At 33.0% G+C, this 14223-nt stretch overlaps 1 protein-coding gene across 1 annotated transcript; it reads left to right on the top strand.

Moving 5' to 3' along the window:
• Positions 1-1995: 1995 nt before the first annotated feature.
• Positions 1996-7303, top strand: LOC123529569 (cocaine esterase-like). Its single transcript, XM_045309941.2, has 3 exons — positions 1996-2331; positions 2807-4348; positions 4825-7303. Exons 1-3 carry the CDS (start codon positions 2315-2317, stop codon positions 5129-5131), a joined length of 1866 nt encoding a protein of 621 aa, XP_045165876.2. The 5' UTR covers positions 1996-2314; the 3' UTR covers positions 5132-7303.
• The last annotated feature ends 6920 nt before the right edge of the window (positions 7304-14223 follow it).

Raw genomic sequence — 14223 nt, forward strand, 5'->3', positions numbered from 1 at the left:
CGTAGAACAATTTCTGATTTTTTTTCTACCCTGGGGAAACCTGTTTCCTGACCGCAGCGTCACATGTATAACACCCGAAGTATAAGACTGTATATGATAATTTATTTATTTTATTTTGTTGGGTTTAACGTCGCACCGACACAATGTATATGATAAAGATGGCTTAAAATAAATACGGAATTTCAACGGAAAAGACACATCACGAAGGTTTCCGAACATTTCCGGTCCATAGACAATTTCACAAGTTTGTACCTACCATAGATTTTCCAGCAAATTGTAACAATTTTCAAATATGTCAGAATAAACTTAAATGTTCGTCATAGCTATCAAATTGTAAGATATTATATTAATGCAACCCTAGTGATCTACGAATGTTACCGAATTTTCGACATCATTATCTTGTTTTCGTTTCAAACACGCGAAAATATGACCAAATGTTAATTAGGCTATTTATAGAAAATCGATAATCAGCAGTGATGGATTACATTAGGCGTTGATTCTATCAGAAATTAGATGAATGCACTAATTAGCGCAAATGTAGTGGGATCTATTATGCATAAAAACACATGTATTAGGTATAATTTCGTTTGACAAAACACGACTTATCAACAGAACAGAACAAAACAGAACTTTAGTCATAATAATATGACTTGAACATAAGAAGTTCCTCGTTATCATAGCTTTATACAGCACGCAGTAATACACTCTTTAGATATATACGTACAGTGAGAATGAAAATATATACAGACATCAATGAATTCCCGGGCTAGTGGAAACCCACAGGACGCCCAAACTGACAAATGTTGCAGGTTCGCTTTGTCTAAGTAAGTGGTACTACTGTCTCACAATTTTATCAATTTACAAGCTCGTGAAAATGGGCCATATATGAACCTGCAACGATGATATCAATACTTGCCTTTTTGAAACGGCAATCTGTAGCAAGTCGTCGGGTAACAGATTTGATCAGCTTTAAAATTAAGATCTTGAGATCTAACTAAATTTTAAACTTAATCTCCCGTGAAAAATTGGCGATGGTTTCGTCCTCACATTATTCTTAAGTAATTGATATTTGTTAGATGGAAACTTGTATTTTTTAACGGTTACACTTTTCGTCTCAAATGTTCTCAAAATTAAGAAAAATCTCATAAATATTTAAGTTTCTTGACAGTGGTTTTAGATGTAGGATTTCTTTCGGTCTAAACATTTCTGATTTCATTAGAGTGTTTTTAAATTTTAACAGTTCAATGATTTTTTCCTCAAAATATGAACATTTCAATTTCTTTCAGTATAAACATGAGAACGAAAAAATCCTGCCTCCATTACGTTTTCTCATTAATAGAAATATTGAAACGTTCAAATTGTTTTAAGGCAGATTCTGCTCACTTCAGCTAAATTCATTTATAGAAGAATATGGCTGGGTCGATGCAAATATATGTACCAAAATTAAAACGGTTTTGTTTCGCCAGTTACCCATTTTTCTATTTTTTTTCCTCGGTCTGACTTATTGGTGCGTTGTTTGTTTTTCTGTTAAATCAAACAGTGAAAATCTCCCAACAAATAATCGGCTAACATAAATGCATGTACATTCAATGCAGAACGTTCATAAACTTTTTAATATCATTTTACGTATTACCATTTACCTGCTGAAGTTAAAGAAATTCCCACAATAATTTTTTTCTTACTGGGGGAAGGAAAGACTTATTAATAGATAAATTGATTAAAACTACAAATTAATATGACGTTGTGTAAGTCAGTTACTTACCTCCTAGAACGGTGTTCATATATTGAAAATACCCGCGGTCGTGCTGTAACATGATTCGCACTAGCGCGGGTATTTTCAATTCATGAACACCTCATACTCGGTTAGTAACCTACACATATTTTACACATTGATTATAAGCCACCATCAGTGCTTTGAGCGCTTTGATTTAAACTTAAAGTCCTACAAGTAGTTGATGCCGACCGTATCATGGTGATATCAAATATCATTCAAACAATATCGCTGCTGCATTTCAGCGTATCCGTATTTTTTGGAATGTAACTGAAATATATCATTCTTATCACTCAATGGGGATTAAGTACCAGTTTAAAATTATATTTTGAATACAGGAATTTAAACATTTCTTCTAAGATATGTTGTTAAATTTATTTATATTATCTTAACTTTAATAGTACCGCCATTCTTGTTTAGTGAAACTACTTATTACAGGATGGCAAATAAGTGTTGAAAAATTCAATTACAGGAACTTTGAAGTGATCTGATATCTTGAAACGAACTAAAATTATATTTACAAACTGTCAAGAATATGAACAGATGATGAGGGAGAAAATGTAAGTGAGTTTTAATAACGAATATTTCTTTGTTTTGTTCCATTCATAAAGTTAACATTTTTATGTCCATTCATAAACGTTAACATTTTTTTGTATATGTACTGTTTTTTTTTTCAAAGCTCTCAGGACAGTTTTTTTTACATCCGGAAACAAATGTCCGCACATGCGCGAGGCTATTTGTGCTGCTTTTGTAACTGCTGGTGCTGTGGGCGGCAGTGGTTCCGGATATATTTGAAAGTACGCCGATTTTAACATTTTTCGCTGCTTCGATACTGAAAAACAAAATTTATATTAGACCACGTCTGCGGCAGACGAAATTTAACTGTTCTATGAAAAGTAGCTTTAGTAATCATATGTTTTAAGCCAGTTTCATGCATTGGTTTATATATCGAGCAATGTATAGCATGTAGAGAAATGTTAACACAAATGAGTTTTATCATGATGTCTTTATATTTTTCATTCTGTTTGCTTTCAGAGTGAATCTTAACTTCCTAACACTATATTTTACATCCATCATAATTTTGATCAACGCGACAGAATCACCAATTGTCAATACCACCAATGGTCCAGTTCACGGGCTTGTGAAACAGTACCACAACGAAGATGTGCTCCAGTTTAAAAGAATTCCATATGCGGAGCCACCTATTGGAAAATTAAGGTTCAAAAAGCCTTTACGGTATAAAAAACGGGAAAAGGTTCTGAATGCAACCGAATTAGGTCCCTCATGTATTCAGAATTTTTTTGGAAATGATGCATTGTTCTTAGAAAGTTTGAACATATCGGAGGACTGTTTACATCTGAATATCTACGTGCCTCGTGGTATAAATAAAACTGCACCTAAAGCTGTAATGGTTTGGATACATGGTGGCGGGTTCACAGCTGGTCAGGGAACACTTATCGATGGATCATACCTTGCTCTTCAAGGCGATGTGATCGTAGTAACTATCAACTATAGACTCGGTCTGTTAGGCTTTTTGTCGACCGAAGATGCTAATGCTCCCGGGAACTATGGAATCTGGGACCAGAAACTAGCCATTGAATGGGTGCACGATAATGCTGCAAAGTTTGGAGGTGATCAAAATAGAATTACTATATTTGGTGAATCTGCTGGTGGCTACAGCGTTGGTTTGCAGACGATAATTTCATCAAACAGGGGATATTTTCATCGTGTTATATCACAAAGTGGGACGGTTTATAGTCCCAGAGCACTGGCTAGTGATTCAAGACGTGTTGCTAATGAAGCTGGTAATCTTTTGAATTGCTCAACAAACACTACTGGTCAGCTGGTTGAATGCTTGAGAAAGAAACCTGCGACAGAAATATTGCGAGTGCAAGACAATGCCATCAACGGCTGGGACCAAACAGAAACGTTCTTATCAAGGCTCGGTCCTGTCATTGACGGGGACCTTATTGTTGGTGATCCTATCGACCTTCTCAAGAACACTAAGTTAGAATCCTACAAATTCTTCCAAAGTTTGGATATAATGGCTGGCACAAATAATGCAGAAGGCGGTCTGATGTATTGGAGAATGATGAAATATCAGAGTCCATATAGCTTCAACATCTCTGAAGGAATACCGAAAGAAGCCCTTTGTGAGGTTATAGCACCAGCAGTACATGAAAGCTACTTCAGCAGCTATGATAAAAGCGATGAAATATCCGGAGCTATTTGTGATCAGTATACCGTCTCAAGTAATTCTCTAGCTGAACAAGGTCGAAGCGCTGTAAATGTTTATGCCGATTTACAGTTTATCATTCCAACCATTAAAACTTTATCTTCCCATGCTGCCAATAACAAGCTAAATCGAAGCACGTATCAATATATTTTTACCCACCAACCATCGTATCCATGGATTCAGTCCCGTCCACCATGGTTGCACGGCGCGAATCATGCTGGGGAACTTCCTTTTGTTTTCGGATTGGAAGCAATGTATCCAGACACACACGAAAAACCGTCCGCTGAAATGGGATTGTCAAAACAAATTATGACGTACTGGAGCAATTTTGCAAAATCAGGGTAAATATAATTTTTATCTTCAACATAATATAACAACTAACGGCTTGAAAGGGTCTCGTAGTTTGCATAGCTAAATTAATTATTCATATGAAAATATATACATGTGCACTGTTTTATGACGACTGAAAATGAAATGTGTAAATCTATTCTATAGAGATCGAAATCGACCACAGGATTTGTTGAACTTGCATATAAATTTTACCATGTCTTGTAGGTCAGTTCGAAACATGTATATCAAAATATGTTTGTATTTGTATCTTCTAGGAAAAAAGTCATACGTTTTGAAATAGCAACTTGTTCAGAGTAATTCAACATAAGACATTTTCATCTTAATGCTACATAAGTGGTAAATATAAAGCATTATTTTAGATAAGTTATAAACATGGTCAAGACATACTCCTTTTCAATGCCATTTTTTCCATGTGTTAGTTGGTTACAAAATTATTATTATATTGTTTTCTTTTAATTTCTGCCAGAAATCCCAATATTGGTTCTACAGAAGAAGACACCGAACATGAACAAAAATGGCCTTATTTCGATGATGTGGACATGGCTTTTATGAACTTAACAGAACAACTACACACTGGATCTAAGTTATTTGAAGACAGAGTTAAATTTTGGACTGAAACTGTACCAGAGATGTTAAGAAATGATGTTGTTAATACATCGCCAAAAGACACGAATGCAGCGCAGAGGATGAATTGCTCTGTATTTTTGATATTTCTGGTATATTATTTTGAAGAGGTATTTTTGAAATTCAGTATTTCTGATACATTTGCATAGTGTCATGTCTGAAACTTTACATTTCAGATAGTAACATGTGAAAAATAAAATAATGTGATATCTTTTAGCAATATTCCAGGATAGAAACTTTTGTTGATGGTCATTTTTGGAAAAAAAGTCATAGGCAAATTCAAAACAAACGGCAATATAATTGATATTTCGCAGAATTTGTAATTCAGTAATTTTTATATATCTGTGCAGTAAAATTGATGTAATATTACATGTAACACTAAATTTACATTGTTGAAAGTGTATACTAAAACAATGCAATGATGAAATACAAGACAAAAGCACACAGGATGATAATAGTTAAATTACAGCACAACGTGGTCATGTTTTTTTTGTTTTTGTTTTGTTTTTATTTATTTTTTGCTACTGAACTGTGTATTGACTGAGATATATAATTACAAAAATACATAAACTGCTTAATGATCTCTATTTAAACAGCAAGAAATAGGTAGATAGTTTCTTCTTTAACCCATACTCTGCTTAATTTTTATAAAGAACTTGTCCATCTTTCAATTTGGACAGTACCATCTACTGTTAAAAGGGGTGCTTACCAAAAAGATACTGACTGACCGGCGAACAGTGTGAATCATTATCAGACTGCACGGCTTTGCAGGCTGATCATCAACTACACTGGTCGCAGAGGCAGAAAAACTCGTGACCAGCATGATAAGGGTAAGAGATAGAAGTTCATAATTATCATGTCTGAATTAGATGCCTATGTTGTAGACAACGCTATGCGATCGGGAATTTAGTTATTTTGTGATCGAAAATTTCGAATTTTGCGATCGGCATTGAAACTATTTACTTCTCCTATACAGGCCCGAGGGTGCCATTACGTGCGTTTTTTCTGCATTTCAAACATGTTTTAAGATACCGATTTCGGAAAAAATGTATGATGTTAAAAATATTCGCGTACATTTTAGTTAATATAGTTAATAAAGATCTACAGAAAAATAAGAATTTCGAAATAGCCAACGTATTTGCGATTATTGTCACTCTAAAACACTAATTTAAAGGCATATGATCACGTTTGCTTGGTTCTTACATCTTTAGTTGAGTAAATGTATATATGTTCATGTATAAACCTTTTAGCATTGCTGACGTTAAACGAAAATTTGACAGAAGCAACACAGTTTATGCATATACAAATACAATACAGGAATGCAAAACAAAATTAATGTACTTAATACATAATATTATATTTTGTCAATCTTCTTAAAATAATATTACATTTTTGAAATTTAGCACTTGGATAAATAGTTCATATGACATATCAGATCTAAAAGATCAAATGTTGTCATAAAGTTATACTTATTAGTTAATTAAAATCTTAAAAGTAACACATTTATTTAAAAAAGTATAAACGGGAAGATTCCATACTTACGAACAATTAATAAGTGTAACTGATATAAGTTCGTAAATTTTAGGTGATATATATTTTTGAAAGAAACCTTATAATGAAGTTTTGAAATGCTGTACGTATAATTATGACTTTTTAGAAATGATGTGTTCAAAGGTGTGTATAAAGAACAAAACCTATTGAAATACTGGTTTAAAGTGATTAAAGCTAGTAACTGCATTATAAGCACTGTATATGAACGGTTGAAAACCGATATGTTTGTATAATAATAAAGAAAACTGGTGTTGTTATGTAAAGTAACCAGGTGCTAATTGTATATAAGCATCTGAAACAAGACTAAGTTATCTCAGTATTGTTAGTGACAAAAGATACCGAACATTGTTAACCAAGTTCAGAGTCTCTGCACGTTATTTAAAAGTTGAAACTGGACGTTATGGTCAAAACAGGATTGACAGAAGTGAAAGAACTTGTGATGTCTGTGGTTCTAGAGACATAGAAGATGCGTTTCATACGAAATGTGTTTGTCCGCGTTATAAAATGTTGAGAAAACGTTATATTGACAGATATTACTATGAACGACCAAATATGTGGAAATTTATTAAACTTTTGTCATGTACAAACAAAGAGACACTTAATAATTTAGCCTGTTTATCAGCTTTGCTTTGAAAGTAAGAAGAAATACGTTAGAAAATTAAATAAGTATTTCAAATTGTATATATCCTAGTACATATTATTTATCTATACCTTCTACTGATGATACCTGTATCTTATAATTGATAAATGTTTTATTTTTTGTATTATAACACATTTACTTTACACTTATAGTGATTACTATGTTTTAAATGTATTGTAAATATGTTTTAATATTTGATAACCTTGATTTAATACTAGTATGTACATGTTGTGGGGATAAAGAGCTTATGGCTCAAATCTGAATAAAGCTTTCTGTATTTTGTATTCTGTAAAAAAACTTTTCAGTATTTTTCACGAAGATTAATATTACATTGAAATGACTTTTCACTAAGCTGTGACATACAGATATATGGATGAATGCAAGGTAGGATTTTTATCTGAGTCATTGAGTGTTGTGGTCTCTCAAGCAAGTTTGACTGTATCTAAAATTAAAAATCCAAGTATAGCACTGAAGGCTACCTTCCACCCTACTACCAACTCACATTCTATACTGAAGTTTAATTTGTGCACTGAGTGATTTTCAACAAATGATGTTACAACTATAACAATAAATTGATGTCAGGTTGACATATTAAGATATTATTTCATGATTCAGACACGCAAGTAAAGAAACGAAATATCTATAATCTTCAAACGATTTACCAAATATAATACTAAATCAAGTTTTGCAGTCAAAAAAATGTTACTCATTAAGTAACACTTGCATCGTAATCTAAACACGCTAAATGAAACAATATATACAATACTGTGGAAAAAATTATCTTAAAATGTATGAAGCGTAATGAATGCCGCAAAGTAAGTTTTTATGCCTATTTAGTTGCTTGATTCTCATTACTTGGTAATATGGGCATAAGTTGCAGTGTCAATGAATTTGTGAAATAAAATAGAAATAAAAAGCACTTGATAACTCCAATAGAAACAGACAGCAGTCTCATACTGTAAATGAAATGATTCAATGGAAGATGTAAAATTCAAAAGATTGCCGGAAGACAGCGTCTTGTAGAAATGGGAAACGCATTTAGCTACGTTTATACCACGAAGAGTAGCGAAACAATTTTCCAATCAAAATTCTTCGATTTAAAATTTAAACCTCTTTCGGTCAGCGGTGTGGAGTCTAATTACAATTTTAGCTAATTTTATACCACGAAGAGTAGCGAAACAATTTTCCAATCAAAATTTTAAACCTCTTTCGGTCAGCGGTGTTGAGTCTAATTACACGCTTATACACTTACCATCGCTACCTTACATACAATGTATTGTTCAAGATTGTACGATTAATTTATACGAATTTATCGTACTTGAAAAGTATAAACGCGTATTTCACTTTTAGTTTTCATAGCTTTATTTATCCATAATATTTGTGTCAAACAAATTAAGTAATTCATTGTAGATACCAAATTCAAACTTTTGATCTTCCGCTTTCATTTTCAAATAAGCTCCCTAATTGTAGTATCAGGGCTAAGGATGAGGGCTGATGGTGTTGCCCATATATCAAAACATTATTGAAGTACTTTCCATTCAAAAGAATAGAGTTTCAGCGTTCTTACTCTATAATCAAACAAAGTGGAATGGGACTATAGCAAACCTATCTTAAGCAACCATCAAAGGGAGCGACTCAGCGGGACTGCTTAAAGGCCTAGATTTTGGCAGTGGGCCAAGGGATTTTTGTCTTCACCAGAACAGTTGGGGGCTAATGACCATCACAGTATGGCTCCAATAAACAAGGTCATTGTTTATTGGAGAGTCAGTCTACCTTACAAGTGTATCTATTAGTGAGAAGGGGAAACGATGTAATTTATTTTAAATTAATGAATAATTGATAACTTTTAAAGTTATTCTAGTTTTTTTTTGCATTTCTATGTAAAAAAAAATATTTGTTGATCAAACACAATAATAAAATAATCAGAAACTTATTTTCACAATAATGAAATAATGAGAAACTTACTTAAAGAAATATGCAAGTTTTTATTTTTTCAAATTCCGTCTGGAGAATTGTGATATTTCTGAAAAATGTGACTTTCACTCATCTAAAGCTTGCAGAATACTGTAAATAACATTTGTCTAAAGTGAAAACAGAATGTGAATTTCAAAGTTACAAAACAAAGCCTGAAAAAAGTCACCTTTGGCAACATACTGAAAATGAAAACTGAGTATAGATGGAACACAATAATTTTATATTCAAATAATGTTGATTACATGAATACAAGAAAATCAATTTCCAAATCAAAAATATTGTTTGTCAGCACAAAGAACTCAGGAAGTTTTCACTATACTTGTGTTTTATTATCATTATTATTTTCAATATTATTACTGTATCTTTTATCATCCTATATGTAATATAATAATTATAATAATGATAATAATATACCAATGATAATATAATAATAATAACAATGATGATAATAATAATGATAATAATAATTATGATTATTTCTATTATTATTATTATTATCATTATTATAACAGTAAAGTTATAGTTATTATCATCTACATAATATCAAAATAATTATTATTATTATTATTATCATTCCACATTTACTGAAGAAAAATTAATTTCTTTCAACTCCACTGCACACATCTTCATGGTCTAGTTGGGGTCCCTGCTGTGCTAATTGCCCTCTAATCAGTTGCAATTACATAATTGCTGATAAGCAGCAGATAAGATGGGAGTTGTATATTGGATTTGGGGGGGGGGGGGGGGGGGGGCACTTATATAGTAGTGAATCTAGGCCTTTAAGAAAGGTGACTGCTTAAGTCATGCTGAAATTAGTTTGTTTATTAGCTTCTTAATACAGTTGATCGCTAAGGCAGGATTTACTCTATACCTCTATTACAGTTTAATAGATTATATTTTTATTAAATGTGTGCAAAATCTCTCCCTAAATCTTCATTTTAGCTCGACTACTAGTATTCGAAGAATAAGGAGAGCTATCCTACTTACAACGGCGTCGTCGTCACACCTTGGTTAAGTTTTTCGTATCAGTGTCAAGGATTTTGCCTGAATTATGGCACCTTTTAACCCACAAATCTTGATTAAGTTTTTCGTACCAGTTCATATTTAGTGTAAACTGTTTTACATATGGTTTTGAAATTGTGACAAAACCTTAAAATAAAATGAAATTTTAGTAATCTTCAAAAGATTCATAAGATATAATACTGAATCAAGTTACCGGTCAAAAAATGTTTAGTGCAGCAAAATAACAGTATAATTTTATGTTATCGGATACATTTGTGTCATAATCTAAATGTTGCTAAATGTAAAAAAGGTATCTAAATTACTATTAAAAAATGGTGAAACAGCTTTTAAATGTAAATAGCGAAATTCATACCTATGGAATCCCGGTGCAACATGCTTTCTTCAATTTGCTTTTTGCATTTTGCGCTTTCCTTTTTGTCATTTGCTGTATGTGTTTGCTATATTGAGTTTCGCTTTTTTAAAAGCAATAACGAACACATCGACTAAAATCTATAAAGACATCTACAAGGGCTTTAAAGATATTAAATCAGTAAGATCTTAAACTGAGGCCGTGAACTCATTTGTAGTTTGTGGAAATCATGTGCTCCATGTCTTACGCTATCTACTTTTTGAACGCTCATGAAACGGGACGTATTTATTTTATTGGAACACCTGTGGTAGCGGACAGCGTTCACTGAAGTTTTCCGCTCTCTAACTTGAGCAGTTCTTATCAAATATCAACTAACTTGGTTACAAACCAGATAGTATTTGTTTTTCTTGCAAGTACCGGGCCTATTTTGAGACAGTTTACCATTCATGTTGTAACTTGATTTTTTTAGGAACCTTGGTGCGACATTTTTTTTTTTTGCTCTTTGCTTCTTGTATTTTGCTCTTTGTTTTTTTGCGTTTTGCTATTTGCTTCTTGTGTTTTGCTATTTTTTCCTTGTGCTTTGCTATTTACTTCTTGTGTTTTGCTATTTGCTTCTTGTGTTTGGCTATCTCTTTGTTTGTTGTGTTTTGCTCTTTTATTCCTGCATTTTGCTATTTGCTTCTTGTGTTTTGCTATTTGTTTCTTGTGTTTTGCTCTTTGCTTCTTGCGTTTTGCTATTTGCTTCTTGTGTTTTGCTCTTTGTTTCTTGCGTTTTGCTATTTGCTTCTTGTGTTTTGCTCTTTGCTTCTTGCGTTTTGCTATTTGCTTCTTGTGTTTTGCTATTTGTTTCTTGTGTTTTGCTATTTGCTTCTTGTGTTTGGCTATCTCTTTGTTTGTTGTGTTTTGCTCTTTGATTCCTGCATTTTGCTATTTGCTTCTTGTGTTTTGCTATTTGTTTCTTGCGTTTTGCTCTTTGCTTCTTGTGTTTTGTTCTTTGCTTCTAGTGTTTTGCGCTTTGATATTTGCTTTCGCGTTTCCGTTTTCTTTCTTTCTTTCTTTGTGTGTGTTTGTGTGTGTGTGTGTGTGTGTGTGTGTGTGTGTATGTGTGTGTGTTTTGCTTATTGTCCTTCAGTCTGACTGAAATCTTCTCTTAAAATGCTACATTAGTAAGATCGTGTACGTCAGTCAGATTGATTGTGCTTTTTATCTAAAAGAGATAAAAAAGAAATATTACATACTATGTTTACAATAACGTTCACGTAAAGCAGTTCCTAAAAATAAAAATCGAGCAGATGTTGAATTTCAGCAGCAGGGACTGTCGTCGAAAAACAAAACGCAAAAGCAAAACACAAACAGCAACACATGAAATGCAAAAAGCAATTAGCAGAAACATGTCGCACCGGGATTCCATACATACCACAAGGTAAGTTTTTATTTTTGCCCTTTCAATTGCTTGGATCTCATTACTTGGTAATATGGACATAAGTTGCAGTGTCATTGCATTTGTAAAACAAAATGAGGGAAAAAGCTCCTAATAACTGCGTTCGAATGATATAAACAGAAAGAAACCATAATACTGTGAATGTATGGTAATTCAAAACAGGAAAAAAAGTGTCGTATACCAATGGGAGACGTATTTAGCTTCTTTTATTACAAAAAGCGTTGCATAATAAGTTTCCCGACAAATTTAAAATTTAAATGATCAACAGCATAACTCGTTCGGTCAGATGCGTTGAACCTAATGATAACTTCTTGTTAAACGTTTACCCTTACCATTGCTTCAAAATTGTACTCGTGAGTATTTTATACGAATAAAAATTTATGTATTTATCATACTTGAAAAAGTATACTCATGTAATACACTTTAAGTCTTACAGCTTTAAATATATCCATAGTGTCTGCCTCAAACAAATTATATCAAACATTGTAGATACTAGTTTAAACTTTGATCTTCCCTATTCAGTAAAAAATAAGCACCAGTATTGTAGTACCAGCCAGTGTTGCCTATAAGTATATCAAAACAATGTTTTAGTATTTTTATTCGGCACAATAGAATAGTCAGTTTGGAAAGTTTCTTGATTGGCTACTTAATGCTTTAAAATACCTGTCAGAGGCCGCTAAGGCAGAATATACTGCATACTTCTATCACAGTTCAACATAAATGTCCTATATATGTAATAAAATAGGCCTGTTAAACCAACCAAATAGCTATTTCCAAACATTCACAAGGATTGCATTTTTCATGCGTGTAACATTCGGATCCCGAGTTACAATTCGCATCCCTCCCATCGTCATTTCGTACTTGGGCACTTATAGCCAGAGCAATGATTTACGGCACCTCGGGATCGGGAGGTAGGGGCACTAGAACAGTTTACATACCTACGTTTTCTAGCTACTTTATGTCTATTTTCCTACAATATAGATCTTTTTTTAAACCTAATTTTATTTCAAAGTACGGTTAAGATTCAAAACAAATCGATGAATTTGTTGGTGCCAAAAGCAAAATCATTTGAAACTTAATGATTTATCATCAAAGTTTATATGTATTTCATTTTTATAAAAATATCATTGATGGTGATGGAGAACGGCGCGGTTTATTTTCATTTATTTTGAAGAATATTAAGCGCGAAATTCTTGTTGAAGCAGACGATAGGTAGAACAAGTGTACGTATCGTGATCAATTGATGAAACTCCATTTATGCTGTAATCATTAATTGATATGAATTTGAATGTTCTTTTCAACCTAATGAAGTTTTATTTTAATTTCACGCCGCAAACAATTTGCTAAAACGCATTTTTCTCCTACCTCTCTGGTGCGTTATACTGATATCCATTCTTTGTAGTAAGTCCTGTGTTACATCCGAGACCTCCATCGCAAGAGAGACACATTACAACTTCAATACATCGGTATTAGTACCCGGGGTAGATCGAGGAGTTAAAGGGTAATTTTTCTCTTTAATATAAAAACAGCGCAACAAAGTGTGTTTTTCATATCATATATCCTATTTTTTTGGGGAGCCCCCACAAACCCTCCTATGGAGGAGGGTGGGACACAGCCTTGCAAATCAATGCCTGTCGGGGCTTTGCCTTTACCATTCAAATTTACCTAACAACCACGAAGAAACGCACATACTCGTTTGCCCCGGTAAAATCTAGTCTCTCGCTACGGCCATGTATAATGTAATTGTTCGTGATATTAAAACATGGCAGAAAATAGTTTAACAAAATAAAATGAAATAATAGTGCCTCAGTTCGGTTATGCCTTTTAAGATGGTGACTCAAAACATATCCTTTTTTTTCTCATAATCTTGGCAGAAAAACAGGGAGGCACCGGCCTCCTTGTGCCTCAGTGTAGCTACGGGCATTGACCTAAACATGGATGGTCAGTATAGATCTAGTACGTAAAGACATTGCAAAAACTGATGAATTTTTAGTAAAAACGATTTAAAATAAAATCAAGTCGTTGTCGTTGCAACTCAGATGAAACATTCACCAAAACGGTATATATATAAACATTATTTCTGTCAGTTTCACACATGGGCGTTGATTAAAATCAAGAATATGTCCAGGTACGCAGTTGCAATCACAGGCACGGGTCCAGTGTATAGATCTGTTTATCTTTTTTTAATATAATTTTTTCACTCAAATATACTTTATATATGTTAGTCAAATGAAAAAGAAATCGATGACAAAAAATCCGGCCA

The sequence above is a fragment of the Mercenaria mercenaria genome, chromosome 13 (genome assembly GCF_021730395.1).
Source record: "Mercenaria mercenaria strain notata chromosome 13, MADL_Memer_1, whole genome shotgun sequence".
Lineage (NCBI taxonomy): Eukaryota > Metazoa > Mollusca > Bivalvia > Venerida > Veneridae > Mercenaria > Mercenaria mercenaria.